This window comes from Catharus ustulatus, chromosome 4, assembly GCF_009819885.2.
Source record: "Catharus ustulatus isolate bCatUst1 chromosome 4, bCatUst1.pri.v2, whole genome shotgun sequence".
In the NCBI taxonomy this organism is placed as follows: domain Eukaryota; kingdom Metazoa; phylum Chordata; class Aves; order Passeriformes; family Turdidae; genus Catharus; species Catharus ustulatus.
The window spans coordinates 572,924-588,770 of NC_046224.1; the positions used below are offsets into that span (position 1 = coordinate 572,924).

The following is a 15,847-nucleotide window of genomic DNA, read 5'->3' on the forward strand; positions in this document are numbered from 1 at the left end:
AGGGACCCCAGCCGGGACAGGGACCCCAGCCGGGACAGGGACAGCCAGGACAGGGACCCCAGCCAGGACAGGGACCCCAGCCAGGACAGGGACCCAGCCGGGACAGGGACCCCAGCCGGGACAGGGACCCCAGCCAGGACAGGGACAGCCAGGGCAGGGACCCCAGCCAGGACAGGGACAGCCAGGACAGGGACAGCCAGGACAGGGACCCTTGCAGGACAGGGACCCCAGCCAGGACAGGGACAGTCAGGACAGGGACCCCAGCCAGGACAGGGACCCCAGCCCGGGGAGCCTCCTGCCCGCAGGGAGCAGAGTGGCCACGGCCACGTCCCCGCGGGGACACAGAGCCAGCGCCTGCAGCATTCCCGTCCCTGTGCACAGCTGGGAGCGGCTCCAGGGCAGGACACGACACGGGATGGTCCCGCTGCTCCCGCTGTCCCCTCTGCCACTCCCGGAGCTGCCGGGCTCTGTCCCCTCTGAGCTGACGGGCTCTGTCCCGTCTGCCACCCCCTGAGCTGCAGGGCTCTGTCCCCTCCGCCACCCCCTGAGCTGCAGGGCTCTGTCCCCTCTGCCACCCCCTGAGCTGCAGGGCTCTGTCCCCTCCGCCGCCCCTGAGCTGCAGTGCCGGCTCCCAGGACTCGCCCCCAGGCCGGGAGGGGCAGGGCAGGTTCCGGGGGGCTCTGGCAGACATGCAAGGGGGGCAGGACGAGGGGCAGGACGAGGGGGCAGCTCTGCCTCCCCAGCGGTGTGGGTGGGTGCGGAGCCCTGCCCGGGGCCGGGGCACACGGAGGACGCGGGGTCACGACACGGCTCAGACGGGGCTGGGGGCGGGACGGGGCCCCCGCCCGCTTCAACGCGAGGAATCCCCGGACACGGCCCGGCCCGGACACGGCCCGGCCCGGCCGCTCCTCCTCTCCCTCAGTCCCGGGCTCGGCCCGAGCCTGGCGCTGCCTCTGCTCCCGGCAGCCGTGCCTGGAATTGCGGCTCTGCCGAGCCGGGCTCACGCGTCCGACAGGCAGCTCTGGATGCGGTCGATCCACTGCTGGGCCAGCTGCACGTCCTGGGCGCAGAAATTGTAAACTCGTTTCGTCGTCTTCAGCTGCGGGCAGAGAGAGGAGGGGCTGAGGCTGAGGCCGCGCCCGGGCCCGGAGCTGCCCAGGGCCGGCCCCTCGGGGACACTCACGTCGAAGAAAGCTTTCTCGTCCACCGTCTTGGGGGCTCCCATGGTGGGGGTCCCCGGGGTGATGGACTCCACGTCGGCCAGGTCGATGACCCCCTTGCACTCCGTGTCCATCCGGCTGTCGTAGTACCGCAGCTGCGGGAGGGAGGGGAGGGGATAAAGGGATGGGATTGGGATGGGATTGGGACAGGACAGACCCCAAGGCCCACCCCAGTACCTGATGTTTGGTTTTATCCAGCACAAACCACCGAGACTTCCAGGGTTTCATGAAGGCGCCTTTCTTGTACAGAGAGCCCTCGTAGGATCTGCGGGGCAGGAAGGGGGAACAGAGGGGTCAGGGATGGGAACGCTCCGGGATCCATGCCCTGCCCCCGGGAGGGATCCCCTCCCGCTGCGGCCATTCCCAGCGCCCAGCCAGTTCCCAGTCCACTCCCAGCCCAGCCCGTTCCCAGCCCGTTCCCGGCCCCCGTGCCTGTTCTCGCTCTCGGATGTCTGGAACTGGCTGTAGAGGGTGGAGGTGCTGCGGCGCCCGCCCGGTTTGCCGCTGGAGGGGGTGGAGGTGCTGCTGGTGTCGCTGTCCAGGCTGAGGTTGAGCGTGGAGCCCACCCCGCTCTCCTGCAGGTACACGCCCAGCGAGCGCCGCTGGTGCGACAGCCCCGACGACATCAGCAGGGAGCTGGGGGTCTGCGGGACAGGGAGGACAGGGACAGCGTCAGGGGAGCGAGGGCGGGGACCCCGGGCTGGGCTGAACAGCAGCAGCAGCCAGAACCCACAACCAACACCACCCACAACCACCACCACTATCAGAACCAGCAGCACCATCAGAACCAGCAACAGAACCGGCAGCACCAGCAGAACCAGCAGAAACCACAACCAGCACCACCAACACTATCAGAACCAGCAGCACCATCAGAACCAGCAGCACCACCACTATCAGAACCAGCAGAACCAGCAGCACCAGCAGAATCCACAACCAGCACCACCACCACTATCACAACCAGCAGAACCAGCAGCATCCACCAGCAGCATCACACAGCAGCAGCACCAGCCCGCCACAGCTCTGCCACAGTCCTGTCACAGCCCCTGCCACACCATCACAGCCCTTGCCACAGCTCTGTCCACACCCTGTCACAGCCCCTGGCACACCCTGTGACAGCCCCTGGCACACCCTGTCACCGCTGTCACCTACCCTGCTGCCCTCCTGCCGCCCCTCCGTGCGCTGGGACGCTTTCACCTTGTCCCACGTGTCCTTCCAGCGCTCCGGGACCTGCCCCAGCTCCATCTCCAGGTTCTGCAATTCCTGTGGGGGGAATCTGCCCTCAGCCCCGGATTCTGGCTGCTGTCCTGTCCCAGGTGCCACCCCCTGGCCCCGCTCCCACCTCCAGCAGTTTGGAGATGGCGTCGGGCTCCACGCGGCTGCGGTTGTCGTAGCAGGGCCAGATGATTCTGCGCTTGCTCTGCGGGGCCGCGGTGTCCTGGCGATCCGGCTCCTCCGGCTCCGGCTGCCCCTGCGCCAGCTCCCAGTCGTACGAGGGGCCCTCGGACAGCGTCTCCTCCGTGTAATAATCCCACACCTTCAGGTTGGAGATGTTGCTGTACGGCCTCAGCACCTGTGGGAGCGGCGGGGGCGGCTCAGGAAGGGCCGGGCTGGACAGTCCCGGCCAGAGCAAGGGACAGAGTGACCACAGGGAGCGTGGGGAGTGTCCAGCCTGGAGAGGGAAAGGCTCCAGGGAGAGGTCAGAGCCCTGCCAGGGCCTGAGCTGCAGAGGGACTGGGGACAAGGCTGGAGGGACAGCACACAGGGAATGGCTCCCAGTGCCACAGGGCAGGGCTGGCTGGGATCCTGGGCAGCAATTCCTGCCTGGGCTGCAATTGCCAGAGCAGCTGTGGCTGCCCCTGGATCCCTGGCAGTGGCCAAGGCCAGGCTGGGCACTGGGGCTGGGAGCAGCTGGGCCACTGGGAGGGGTCCCTGCCATGCCAGGGGTGGCACTGGGGGGGCTCTGGGGTCCCTTCCCAGCCCAGCTGCTCCCACAGGAGGATCCCAGGCTGCTCCAGCCCCTGCAGGTGCCCCCAGCTCTCACCTCCCCGTCCTCAGGCGCGTACAGGTAGTTGAAGAAGACGGGAGCTTTCTTGTTGAGGCGGTCGATGTAATCCCAGATGGACTTGGAGCCCTGCTGGCCCTTCCGCTCGCCCTTCTCCTCGTACAGGAGCCCTGTGGGGACAGAGGGGACACGGCTGTGAGCAGGACAGGCAGGGCAGGGACAGGGCAGTGCCACCCCAGCCCTGCACAGCCCCTCACCCAGCTCGATGCGCTCGTAGTCCGAGTCCAGCAGGAATGTCCGGAAGCGGTTGGAAATGTAGTGGTAGCTGAGGAACTTCAGGTAGTACTGGCTGAACTCGAACTCCATGGGGAACTGCAGGTGGATCTGTGGGGACAGCCCCGGGATGGCCGGGAGCCAGGGCACGGCTGGGCTGGGCTGGGCTGGGCTGGGCTGGGCCTGGTTGGGCTGGGCAGGGCTGGGCTGGGCCTGGCTGGGCTGGGCTGGGCTGGGCCGGGCCGGGCCCTCCCGCCTGCCCCACAGCCACCCCAGAACTTGGGGGCCTCACTGGTCACTTGGGGGTCCTGCCAGGCACTCAGGGGTCCCACTGGTCACTTGGGGCACACTCAGGGGTCCCACTGGTCACTCGGGGCACACTCAGGGTCCCACTGGTCACTTGGGGCACGCTCAGGGATCCCAGTGGTCACTTGAGGCACACTCAGGGGTCCCACTGGTCACTTGGGGGTCCTGCCAGGCACTCAGGGGTCCCACTGGTCACTTGGGGTTCTTGGGGGCCACTCAGGGGTCCCACTGGTCACTTGAGGGTCCTGCCAGGCACTCAGGGATCCCACTGGTCACTGGGGGCACACTCAAGGGTCCCACGGGTCACTTGGGGGTCTTAGGGGGCACTCAGGGATCTCACTGGTCATTTGGGGCACACTCAGGGGTCCCACTGGTCCCTTAGGGGTCCTGATGCCCACTCAGGGGTCCCACTGGTCACTTGGGGCACATTCAGGGGTCCCACTGGTCACTTGGGGCACACTCAGGGGTCCCACTGGTCACTTGGGGGTCCTGCCAGGCACTCAGGGGTCCCACTAGTCACTTGGGGTTCTTGGGGGGCACTCGGGGGTTCCACTGGTCACTTGGGGCACACTCAGGGATCCCACTGGTCACTCAGGGCACACTCAGGGATCCCACTGGTCACTTTGGTTCTTGGGGGACACTCAGGAGTCCCACTGGTCACTGGGGGCACACTCAGGGGTCTCACTGGTCACTCGGGGCACACTCAGGGATCCCACTGGTCACTTGGGGTTCTTGGGGCACACTCAGGGGTCCCACTGGTCACTAGGGGCACACTCAGGGATCCCACTGGTCACTTGGGGTTCTTGGGGCACACTCAGGGGTCCCACTGGTCACTAGGGGCACACTCAGGGATCCCACTGGTCACTAGGGGCACACTCAGGGATCCCACTGGTCACCTGGGGGTCCCATCAGGCACTCAGGAGTCCCACTGGTCACTTAGGGGTCCTGATGCCCACTCAGGGATCCCACTGGTCACTTGGGGCACACTCAGGGATCTCACTGGTCACTTGGGGCACACTCAGGGGTCCCACTGGTCACTCAGGGCACTCTCAGGGGTCCCACTGGTCACTTGGGGGTCTTAGGGGGCACTCAGGGATCCCACTGGTCACTCGGGGCACACTCAGGGGTCCTCAGGGGTCCCACTGGTCACTTGGGGCACACTCAGGGATCCCACTGGTCACTTTGGTTCTTGGGGGGCACTCAGGGGTCCCACTGGTCACTTGGGGCACACTCAGGGATCTCACTGGTCACTTTGGTTCTTGGGGGGCACTCAGGGATCCCACTGGTCACTGGGGGCACGCTCAGGGATCCCACTGGTCACTGGGGGCACGCTCAGGGGTCCCACTGGTCACTTGGGGGTCTCAGGGCACACTCAGGGTCCCACTGGTCACTCGGGGCACACTCAGGGGTCCCACTGGTCACTCGGGGGTCCCACCAGGCACTCAGGGCTCCCTGGCCCAGCTCCCAGGCTCACCTGGTGCACACAGTCCAGGAACTGCAGGAAGATGGGGGCGAAGCCGCTGCTCTGGCCCGCCAGGGTCTGGGCGCCGCGGGTGGCTGAAGCGGTGGCCGAAGGACAGCCACTCCTTCTCCACCAGCAGCCGGAACCCCTCCAGCGTCCGGTAGTAGGGGTCAGACAGGAGCTGCACCAGGGACACCACCTGAGGGGACAGGGGGCTCCAGGGGCTGCAGGACACGGCCAGGGTGCCGCCCCGGGCACGGCCGACGCTCTCACCTGCGTGGTGATGTCCCAGCCGTCCTCCAGACTGACCAGCACGGACGAGCCCGTGTCCAGCAGCTCCACCACCAGCACCGAGATCTGCAGGATCTTGTGATCTGCCCAGGGCAGGGCCAGCAGTGAGGAGGGCACAGGGAATGCCTGGGCTGGGGCTGGGGGCAGTGTCCCTTCTCCAGAGTGGGGTCACAGGGGCCACCACCCTGGACATGGCAGCAGGGACAGGGACCCTCACCCCGTTCCAGAGTGGGACCCCATCCCACAGCTCCACACTGGACCAGTCCCCTGGGGTCACTGTCCTGTCCCAGCCCCTCCAGAGCATCCAACACTGCAGGTCCTGAGCTCTGCACTGTCCCACCCGAGTGTCCCCCAGGGTGTCCCCAGGGTGTCCCCGCGCTGCTCTGCACAGGCTCTGGAGCCCAGGCTCGCCCAGAGCCCCCCGAGGGCGCAGGTAGGGGAGGGCCAGGCCCTGCCTGGGGGTGTGACTGACCTGTGACAGCCACTCAGACTCCTCCAGGGAGCGCAGGTAGGCCACGCTGGGGTCGCTGGAGGGGCAGCCGGGCACGCAGGCCTTCATCAGCTTCTTGAAGCTGGCCTTGACCTGGCGCACGTCGAACACCTCGATGGGCACCACCTCCCAGTGCTGCAGCGGGTCTGGCTTCACACCCTGCGGGGGACAGCACGGCCTGGCTGGGCTGGGATGGCCTGGGCTGGCCAGGGCCACTGCCCACCCTCCACACCAGGGAATTCCTTGGACTGGAAAATCCCTCGGAGACCGTGGAGTTCAACCACTCCCTGCTGTGCCAAGGCCACCGCTGACCCTGTCCCCAAGTGCCACATCCACGTGGATTTTAAATCCCAACAGGGCTGGGGATCCACCCCTGCCTGGGCAGATCCAACCTCTGATCCCCCTTTCTATGGGGAAATTCCTGCTGCGCCCACCCTGAGCCTGCCCTGCCCAGCCTGAGGCCATTCCCTCTGCTCCTGTCCCTGTTCCTGGAGCAGATCCCAAATCCCCCCTGTGTCTCCTCCTGGCAGGGACTTGTGCAGAGCCACAAGGGCCCCCTGAGCCTCCTTTTCTCCAGGCTGAGCCCCTGCCCAGCTCCCCCAGCCCCTCCCCAGCTCCCCCAGCCCCTCCCGGCTGTGTCACCTTCAGCTGGGACTTGTCCCCGATGATGTAGAGCGAGGCGCGGTGCTGCCGCAGGAAGGAGGGCTCGGCGGGGGTCCCGTTGTGCTGTGTCCCCAGCAGGTCCTTCCCCGCCAGCCTGGAGCCGATCTCCACGTTCAGGGCGTAGCTGCTCATGCGGCCGCTGGCCCGGATGCTGCCCCACTTCCCTGCGGGGCCGGGGCAGGGTCAGGCCGGGCTGGGCTCGGGGCTGTGCTGCCCCACGGCCCCAGCTGGGGGGGCAGAGCTGGAGCTGTCCCACAGCCCGCCCGGGGGGCACATGCCAGGGAGGTGCAGGGCACCAGGTTTGCTTTGGCTCCTTCTCCTCTGGGTGCTGCAGCAATTCCTGCCTGCTGCATTCCTGCCCTGGCAGCTCCGTGTCTCGGCACTGGCACTGGCACTGTCACACCCCACTCCAGCGTCACCAGGACTGCCACCTGCACCACAGCCCTGCCACCTGCACCACAGCCCTGTCACCTGTGCCCCCAGCCCTGCCACCTGCACCCCAGCCCTGCCCCAGCACCGCAGAGGCCGAGGAGCCCAAAGCAAACCTGGCGAGGCTGCCCGGTACTTACCGTGCCCACGGCACACCTGGAGCAGCGGGGACTGGGGGTTACTGGGGTTACTGACTGGGGTTACTGGGCATTAGTGGTGTGGGGAGGGGGTCAGTGAGTGAGTGAGGGGTCAGTGGTCAGTGGTCAGTCACACTCGGGCGCGTCCGTACCTCGGGGCGTCTCGCGGCCCTTCGGCGACGCGCACTTGGGGGAGGACAGGGTGAGACCCTGGCTCTGTGACCCAGCCCTGGGGGCACAGGATGAGAGGGACCTCAGCAAGGGACACGGAGCCACGGACATGGAGCCACGGACACGGAACCATGGACATGGAATGGGATGGAGGTGATGGCGCCGGGGCTGCGGCCGAGCCCTCCCTCCCTCCCTGTACCTGCCCTTCCCAGGGAATGATCACCTGTTCTTCCTTGGGAATCACCTGTTCTTGTAGGGAATCACCTGCTCTTCCCAGAGAATGATCACATGCCTTTCCTTGGGAATCACCTGTTCTTCCTTGGGAATCTCCTGCCTTTCCAAGGGAGTCACCTGCTCTTCCTTGGGAATCACCTGCTCTTCCTAGGGAATGATCACCTGTTCTTCCTTGGGAATCACCTGCTCTTCCTAGGGAATGATCACCTGTTCTTCCCAGGGAATGATCACCTGTTCTTCCTTGGAATCACCTGCTCTTCCTTGGGAATGATCACCTGCTCTTCCCAGGGAATCACCTGTTCTTCCTTGGGAATCTCCTGCTCTTCCCAGGGAGTCACCTGCCCTTCCCAGGGAATGATCTCCTGCCCTTCCCAGGGAATGATCACCTGCCCTTCCCAGGGAATGATCTCCTGCCCTTCCCAGGGGCTCTCCTGCTCCCCCCAGGATCCATCTACTCTACGAGAGCTGCCCGGGGCCGGGGGGTCTCGCTGACCCCCCCAGGCAGTGCCCACGCCCCGTCCTCACCTCCGCGGCTCAAAGTCCCAGGCCTTCGTCCTTCCCTCCCATCACCTGCTTCATGAGCGATCCCAGCTTAGGCTGCTGCCTCTTGTCGGAGAAATCTGCAGCACCAAGAGAACGTCAGCTTCCCGAGATCTCCCGAGGCCCTCCCGGGGCTCCCGGTAGCCGGGCAGGGCGGGAGGAAGCGGCAGCAAGCGGAGCCCAGGGCTGCAGAGGCAGCACGGGAAGCAGCACCCAGCTGGAGCCATGGAAAAGCAGTGCCCAGGCAGCCCTGGGGCAGGGGCACCCAGCTGGAGCCACCAAAAAGCAGTGCCCAGGCAGCCCTGGGGCAGGGGCACCCAGCTGGAGCCATGGAAAAGCAGTGCCCCAGGCAGCCCCGGGGCAGGGGCTCGGCCCCCAGCCCACCGTGGGGTCACCCTGTGCCACCCCCAGAGCCAGGCTGAGCCCCTGCTCCAGCCCCCCACGCCGAGGGAAAGGCCTTGGAGCGGCTGCAGGATCAGGGAGCCCCCAGTCCAGGGGATCCTGCAGGATCAGGGAGCCCCCAGTTCAGGGGATCCTGCAGGATCAGGGAGCCCCCAGTTCAAGGGGATCCTGCAGGATCAGGGAGATCCCAGTTCAGGGGATCCTGCAGGATCAGGGAGCCCCCAGTTCAGGGGATCCTGCAGGATCAGGGAGCCCCCAGTTCAGGGGGATCCTGCAGGATCAGGGAGTCCCCAGTTCAGGGGATCCTGCAGGATCAGGGAGATCCCCAGTTCAGGGGGATCCTGCAGGATCAGGGAGTCCCCAGTTCAGGGGATCCTGCAGGATCAGGGAGCTCCCAGTTCAGGGGATCCTGCAGGATCAGGGAGATCCCCAGTTCAGGGGGATCCTGCAGGATCATGGAGCCCCCAGTTCAGGGGGATCCTGCAGGATCATGGAGCCCCCAGTTCAGGGGATCCTGCAGGATCAGGGAACCCCCAGTCCAGGGGATCCTGCAGGATCAGGGAGTTCCCCCCTGGGCTCCCCAGAGCCCTCAGCCCCTGCTGTGTCCACAGTGATGATGGGTGGGATGATGGGACAGAATGGATGGCACCAGGACAGGACAGATGGCACTGGACAGCATTGATGGCACTGGAGTGTGGCAGGGCATGATGGAGCTCTGCCCTGCTGGGAGGGGACAGCTGGGAGGGGACAGACTTACCGGGGTCCCCAGACTGACCCCAGCACCGTGCACAGGGGACACACAGTGCTGAGATCCTGGTGGGAAGGGTCTGTCCCCACCAGCCCCCACAAAGGGCACAGACCACAGCACAGGCTGTGGCTCCCAGTGCTCCAGGGACACTGGGATTCCCAAATCCCCCAGTGCTCCAGGGACACTGGGATTCCCAAATCCCCCAGTGCTCCAGGACACTGGGATTCCCAAATCCCCCTGTGCTCCAGGGACACTGGGATTCCCAAATCCCCCAGTGCTCCAGGGACACTGGGATTCCCAAATCCCCATGGTTTCCAGTGCTCCAGGGTCACTGGGATTCCCAAATCCCCCAGTGCTCCAGGGACACTGGGATTCCCGAATCCCCCAGTGCTCCAGGGACACTGGGATTCCCAAACCCCCCAGTGCTCCAGGGACACTGGGATTCCCAAATCCCCCAGTGCTCCAGGGACACTGGGATTCCCAAATCCCCCAGTGCTCCCAGCCCCAGGAACACCAGACCTCCCAAATCCCATCCCCACCCGCAGGCAGGGACACCCAGCTGGAGCTGGGAGCTCTGGAGGGGCTGTGCTGGCCCCTGGGCTGTGGGAGGCTCCCCTGGGATGCAGGGCAGCCCCCAGGGCTGGCAGGAGCCCCCCTGTGCCCCCTGCCCCTCACCTGCACTGCTCATGTGAGCCGAGGTGAAGCCGCTGAGGGTGTTGCGCCCGCCGGCGTCCGAGTAGTGGGGCATGGAGTTGATGACGGCCTGCAGGTACTTCTCCTGCTCCAGGCTCGTGGAGTCTGCCTGCGAGGGGCCTGCAGGGGACACCCCCACAGTCACCTGCATACCCCCAGCTTGTCACCACCGGGAACTGGGAGACCTCTGAGGGCAACCCCCCACAGCTGGGACACCCCCAGGTGTCACCTCCGACCCCTGAGTGTCACCTCACACAGCTGGGGGACACCTGAGTGTCACCATCCACAGCTGGGACACCCCCAAGTGTGACAGTCCCAGAGCTGGGGGACACCTCAGTGTCACCTCCCACAGCTGGGGAATCCACGAGTGTCACCTCCCACAGCTGGGACACCCCCAAGTGTCACCTCCCAGAGCTGGGGAGAGCCCAGGTATCACTGTACCAAGGAGAGACCCCTGAGTGTCACCTTCCAGAGCTGGGAAGAGCCCTGAGTGTCACCACCCAGAGCTGGGACACCCCCAAGTGTCACCTCCCACAGCTGGGGGACACCTGAGTGAAACCTCCCACAGTGGGGGGACACCTGAGTGTCACCTCCCACTGCTGGGACACCCCCAAGTGTCACCTCCGATCCCTGAGTGTCACCTCCCACAGCTGGGACACTCCCAAGTGTCACCTCCCACAGCCGGGGAGAGCCCAGGTATCACTGTACCAAGGAAAGACACCTGAGTGTCACCTTCCAGAGGTGGAGAGACCCCTGAGTGTCACCTCCAGAGGTGGAGAGAACCCTGAGTGTCACCTCCAGAGGTGGAGAGAACCCTGAGTGTCACCTCCCAGAGCCAGGGGACTCCCAAACATCACCACACAGAGCTGGACACCCCAAAGTGTCACCACCCCAGAGCCAAGGGAAACCTCAGTGCCACCGCCCCGAACCAGGGGGACCCTGAGTGTCCCAACCTGGAACCAGGGGACCCCTGAGTGTCCCAACCTGGGACTAGAGGACCCCTGAGTGTCCCAACCTGGGACCAGGGGACCCCTGAGTGTCCCAACCTGGAACCAGGGGACCCCTGAGTGTCCCAACCTGGAACCCCCGAGCGCCACCACCCCGAGCCAGGGGACCCCTGAGTGTCCCAAACTGGAACCAGGGGACCCCTGAGTGCCACCATCCTGAGCCAGGGGATCCCTGAGTGTCCCAGCCTGGAGCCAGGAGACCCCTGAGTGTCCCAACCTGGAACTAGAGGACCCCTGAGTGTCCCACCCTGGAACCCTGATTGTCCCAAGCTGGGACCCCCGAGTGCCACCACCCCGAGCCAGGGGACCCCTGATTGTCCCAACCTGGGACCCCCCGAGTGCCACCACCACCCGAGCCAGGGGACCCCTGAGTGTCCCAACCTGGAACCAGAGGACCCCCCCAGTGCCACCCCCCGAGCAGGGCCGCTCCCACAGCCCCAGCCCCGCGTTCCAGCCGCGGCAGGACGCTCACCCGGGGTCGGGGCGTTCTGGGACTTGAAGAGGCCGACGACGCCCTTGCCGTGCAGGCCCCCGGAGCGCAGCAGCACGGCCTTGGTGCGGGAGTTGCGCCAGCACACCACCGGGAAGCGGCTCTGGCGGTAGCAGCGCGAGATCCGCTGGATCGTGTTGTCCTGGATGCTCTGCGGCACGATCAGCAGCCCGGGGTAGCTGCGGGCACAAACCCGGCACGGCGTGGGGCTCCTGAGCAGCCTCGGCAGGGCTGGAGTCCATCAGGGCCACGCCAGCTGGGCTCCACACCTGAGTGCTCCACACACCTGAGTGCTCCTTAACCTGAGTGTTCTTAACCTGACCTGCTCACACACCTGAGTGCTCCTTAAACCTGACTGTTCTTAACCTGACCTGCTCACACACCTGAGTGTTCTTAACCTGAGTGTTCTTAACCTGACCTGCTCACACACCTGAGTGCTCCACACACCTGAGTGTTCCTTAACCTGACTGTTCTTAACCTGACCTGCTCACACACCTGAGTGCTTCTAACCTGACCTGCTCCTTAACCTGACCTGCTCCACACACCTGAGTGTTCCTTAACCTGACCTGCTCCTTAACCTGACCTGCTCACACACCTGAGTGCTCCACACACCCGACTGCTCCTTAACCTGATCGTTAATCAAAGCTGAGTTGGGTAAAAGCCACCCTGAGGAGCTGCACTGAACAAAGCCCAGGGGAGTTAAGGGCTGCACCTGGGAGCTGGGATGTATGGGCTGCAAGGACACCTGAGTGACCAGGGCTCATGGTCAACAAGGACACACTGGAGTGACCAGGACTGACTCATGGCCAACAAGGAAACCAGAGTGACCAGGACTGACTCATGGTCAACAAGGACACACTGGAGTGACCAGGACTGACTCATGGCCAACAAGGACACCATGAAGTGACCAGGGCTCATGGTCAACAAGGACACACTGGAGTGACCAGGGCTCAGGGCCATCCAAGGACACACTGGAGTGACCAGGGCTCAGGGCCATCCAAGTACACCATGGAGTGACCAGGGCTCAGGGCCATCCAAGGACACCAGAGTGACCAGGGCTCAGGGCCATCCAAGGACACCAGAGTGACCAGGGCTCAGGGCCATCCAAGGACACACTGGAGTGACCAGGGCTCAGGGCCATCCAAGGACACCAGAGTGACCAGGGCTCATGGCCATCCAAGGACATGTAGAGTGACCAGGGCTCAGGGCCATCCAAGGACACCATGGAGTGACCAGGGCTCAGGGCCATCCAAGGACATGTAGAGTGACCAGGGCTCAGGGCCATCCAAGGACACACTGGAGTGACCAGGGCTCAGGGCCATCCAAGGACACCAGAGTGACCAGGGCTCAGGGCCATCCAAGGACACCAGAGTGACCAGGGCTCAGGGCCATCCAAGGACACCAGAGTGACCAGGGCTCAGGGCCATCCAAGGACACCAGAGTGACCAGGGCTCAGGGCCATCCAAGGACACCTGAGTGACCAGGGCTCAGGGTCATCCAAGGACACCATGGAGTGACCAGGACTGACTCAGGACCATCCAAGGACATGTAGAGTGACCAGGGCTCAGGGCCATCCAAGGACACCAGAGTGACCAGGGCTCAGGGCCATCCAAGGACACACCAGAGTGACCAGGGCTCAGGACCATCCAAGGACATGTAGAGTGACCAGGGCTCAGGGCCATCCAAGGACACCAGAGTGACCAGGGCTCAGGGCCATCCAAGGACACCACGTGTTTCTAACAAGGCTGGGTGTGGCACTCAGTGCCATGGCTCAGCTGAGGTGTTAGGGCATGGGTTGGACTCGATGATCTTGGAGGTCCCTTTCAACCTGGTCATTCTGTGATTCTGTGATTGTGTGAATTGTGTTAATTCTGTGTGTGAATTCTGTGATTCTGTGAATTATGTGAATTCTGTGGATTCTATGATTGTGTGAATTCTGTGAATTGTGTGATTCTGTGATTCTGTGATTGTGTGAATTATGTGATTCTGTGATTGTGTGAATTGTGTGATTCTGTACATTCTGTGGATTCTGATTGTGTGAATTATGTGAATTCTGTGGATTCTATGATTGTGTGAATTTTGTGATTCTGTGAATTCAGTGGTTCTGTGTGTGAATTCTGTGGTTCTGTGATTCTGTGAATTCTGTGTGTGAATTCTGTGGTTCTGTGATTCTGTGAATTCTGTGGTTGTGTGAATTCTGTGAGACTGAGTTCTGTGACTGTGTGAATTTTGTGATTCAGTGAATTTTGTGACTCCGTGACTGTGTGAATTCTGAGATTCAGTGAGTTCTGTGAGTTCTGTGACTCTGTGGCTCTGTGACTGTGAATTCTGTGACTGTGAATTCTGTGACTGTGTGAATTCTGTGAGTTCTGTGACTGTGTGAGTTCTGTGACTGTGTGAGTTCTGTGACTCTGAGTTCTGTGACTGTGTGAATTCTGTGAATTCTGTGACTGTGTGAGTTCTGTGACTGTGTGAGTTCTGTGACTGTGTGAGTTCTGTGACACTGTTACTGTGTGAACTCTGTGAGTTCTGTGAATTCTGTGACTGTGTGAGGTCTGTGACTCTCTGAGCTCTGTAACTGCCCGGCCTGGCAGTGCTCACCTGCGGCAGATGGCGTACATGCGGTTGACGGTGGAGATGCGGAAGGGCTCGTTCTTGGAGCGGGTCAGGCTGCTGCTCAGCGTGCCCAGCCCCAGGCGCTGGTAGTCGCGGCAGCAGGCGCGCTCCACCACGTGCGTCATGGTCATCTTCTCCGACGGCCTCATGGTGCTGCTGGGCGTCAGCGTGCTCCTGTCCAGCTCCTCGGACACTGCGGGGACACGGCGGGGACACAGCGGGGCTGGGGACAGCTCGCTGGGTGCCACAGCACAGCAGGACAGGGACGGCATGGAGCAGTGCCCGACCCTGCTGCTGTCACCTGTCACCACCCCCACAGCCCCCAGGGTTATCCAGCACTGGGAACAGGGGGTGTTCCCACCCTGCTGCCACTGCAGGGACACCAGGACCTGTCCCAGTGCCTGTCCCCACCTGAGATCTCGTCCTCGTTGTCCTCGGGGAAGTGCTGGCTGCCGCGCTGCTCCCAGGCGGGCGGCGTGTACTTCTTGCGGGTCACGTACTGCCGGCCGATCGTCCTCTTGGCGTTCTTCACCAGGTTCTTGGACAGCGTCCTGGGGACAGGGACAGCGCTGTCACCCTGGCAGCCACAGCCAGAGCAGCCCTCAGCGCGGGGCTGTCACACGGGAGGGGACGGCTGTGTCACCTGCCAGCGCCCCGGCCCTGCAGAGCCCCAGTGCTGCCACTCCCGAGGGATTTGGGGAGGTGGGGAGGTGGGATGGGGCAGTGCCCCTGGATCCGAGGGGACACGGCCACAGGCAGAGCTGCAGCTCATCCCAGGGGAGGAGGAGAAGGGTCCATGTCACAGCAAGGGACAGGGATCCAGCACGGGGACAAAGGGATCCATGGCAGGGACAAGGGGATCCACAGCAGGGACAAGGGGATCCATGGCAGGGACAAGGAGATCCAGCACTGAGATCCAGCACAGGGACAAAGGGATCCAGCACTGAGATCCATGAGATCCAGCACAGGGACAAAGGGATCCAGCACAGGGACAAGGGGATCCATGGCAGGGACAAGGGGATCCAGCACTGAGATCTAGCACAGGGACAAAGGGATTCAGCACAGGGACAAAAGGATCCATGGCAGGGCCACTGCCAGCCAAGCCTGGGCTCAGGGCTGTAGCCAGTGCTGCAGGACAATGTCCCCAAGTCACCCAGCACTGCAGGGCCATGTCCCCAGGTCACCCAGCACTGCATCCCTGAGACACACTGTGCAAGAACAGTGTCCCCAGATCACCCAGCACTGCATGGCCATGTCCCCAAATCACCCAGCACTGCAGAACAATGTGCCTGAGTCACCCAGACAACTGGATCCCCTCCTGGGACACCTCCTCAGGCAGGGGACAAACTCCCAGTTGCCAGGGTGACTTTGTGGGGTTGGGGACACTGCAGGACAGGGAACATGTGTGGTTCCCAGGAAGAGGACATTCAAGGTGGTCAGGCTCTGCTCCAGGGACAGGGACAGGAGGAGAGGGAACTGCCCCAGGCTGGGCCAGGGGAGGGCAGGGTGGATTTGGGGGAATTCCCTCCTGGAAAGGGCTGCCAGCCCCAATCCCTGGAGGGATTTCAAAGCCCTGTGGAGGTGGCACTTGGGGACAGTGCTGGGGATGGTGAACCATCATCTCACAGGGCTTTTCCAACCCTCAGGGCTCTCTGACCTCCAGCCACACAAAT

At 63.7% G+C, this 15,847-nt stretch overlaps 1 protein-coding gene and 1 long non-coding RNA gene across 3 annotated transcripts in view; both read right to left on the bottom strand.

Moving 5' to 3' along the window:
• Positions 1 to 530: 530 nt before the first annotated feature.
• The window catches only part of SBF1 (SET binding factor 1), a 75,829-nt gene continuing 60,512 nt past the window's right edge, over positions 531 to 15,847 (bottom strand). For both annotated transcript variants that reach the window (XM_033058025.1, XM_033058024.1), the window contains 16 exons: positions 14,586 to 14,725; positions 14,160 to 14,367; positions 11,541 to 11,737; positions 10,044 to 10,181; positions 6,687 to 6,871; positions 6,027 to 6,203; positions 5,537 to 5,637; positions 5,276 to 5,462; positions 3,480 to 3,606; positions 3,262 to 3,392; positions 2,560 to 2,790; positions 2,370 to 2,480; positions 1,653 to 1,864; positions 1,398 to 1,485; positions 1,184 to 1,315; positions 531 to 1,099 (listed from right to left, as the gene is read on the bottom strand). In XM_033058025.1, the coding sequence (XP_032913916.1) occupies positions 1,001 to 1,099; positions 1,184 to 1,315; positions 1,398 to 1,485; positions 1,653 to 1,864; positions 2,370 to 2,480; positions 2,560 to 2,790; positions 3,262 to 3,392; positions 3,480 to 3,606; positions 5,276 to 5,462; positions 5,537 to 5,637; positions 6,027 to 6,203; positions 6,687 to 6,871; positions 10,044 to 10,181; positions 11,541 to 11,737; positions 14,160 to 14,367; positions 14,586 to 14,725 (2,464 nt within the window). In that variant the 3' untranslated portion in view covers positions 531 to 1,000. The remainder of the gene's footprint in view (positions 1,100 to 1,183; positions 1,316 to 1,397; positions 1,486 to 1,652; positions 1,865 to 2,369; positions 2,481 to 2,559; positions 2,791 to 3,261; positions 3,393 to 3,479; positions 3,607 to 5,275; positions 5,463 to 5,536; positions 5,638 to 6,026; positions 6,204 to 6,686; positions 6,872 to 10,043; positions 10,182 to 11,540; positions 11,738 to 14,159; positions 14,368 to 14,585; positions 14,726 to 15,847) is intronic.
• Positions 7,705 to 8,077, bottom strand: LOC116995355. Its single transcript, XR_004417707.1, has 3 exons — positions 8,065 to 8,077; positions 7,954 to 7,974; positions 7,705 to 7,885 (listed from the first exon to the last, which is right to left on the bottom strand). It is a non-coding gene; the product is annotated as an uncharacterized LOC116995355 (long non-coding RNA).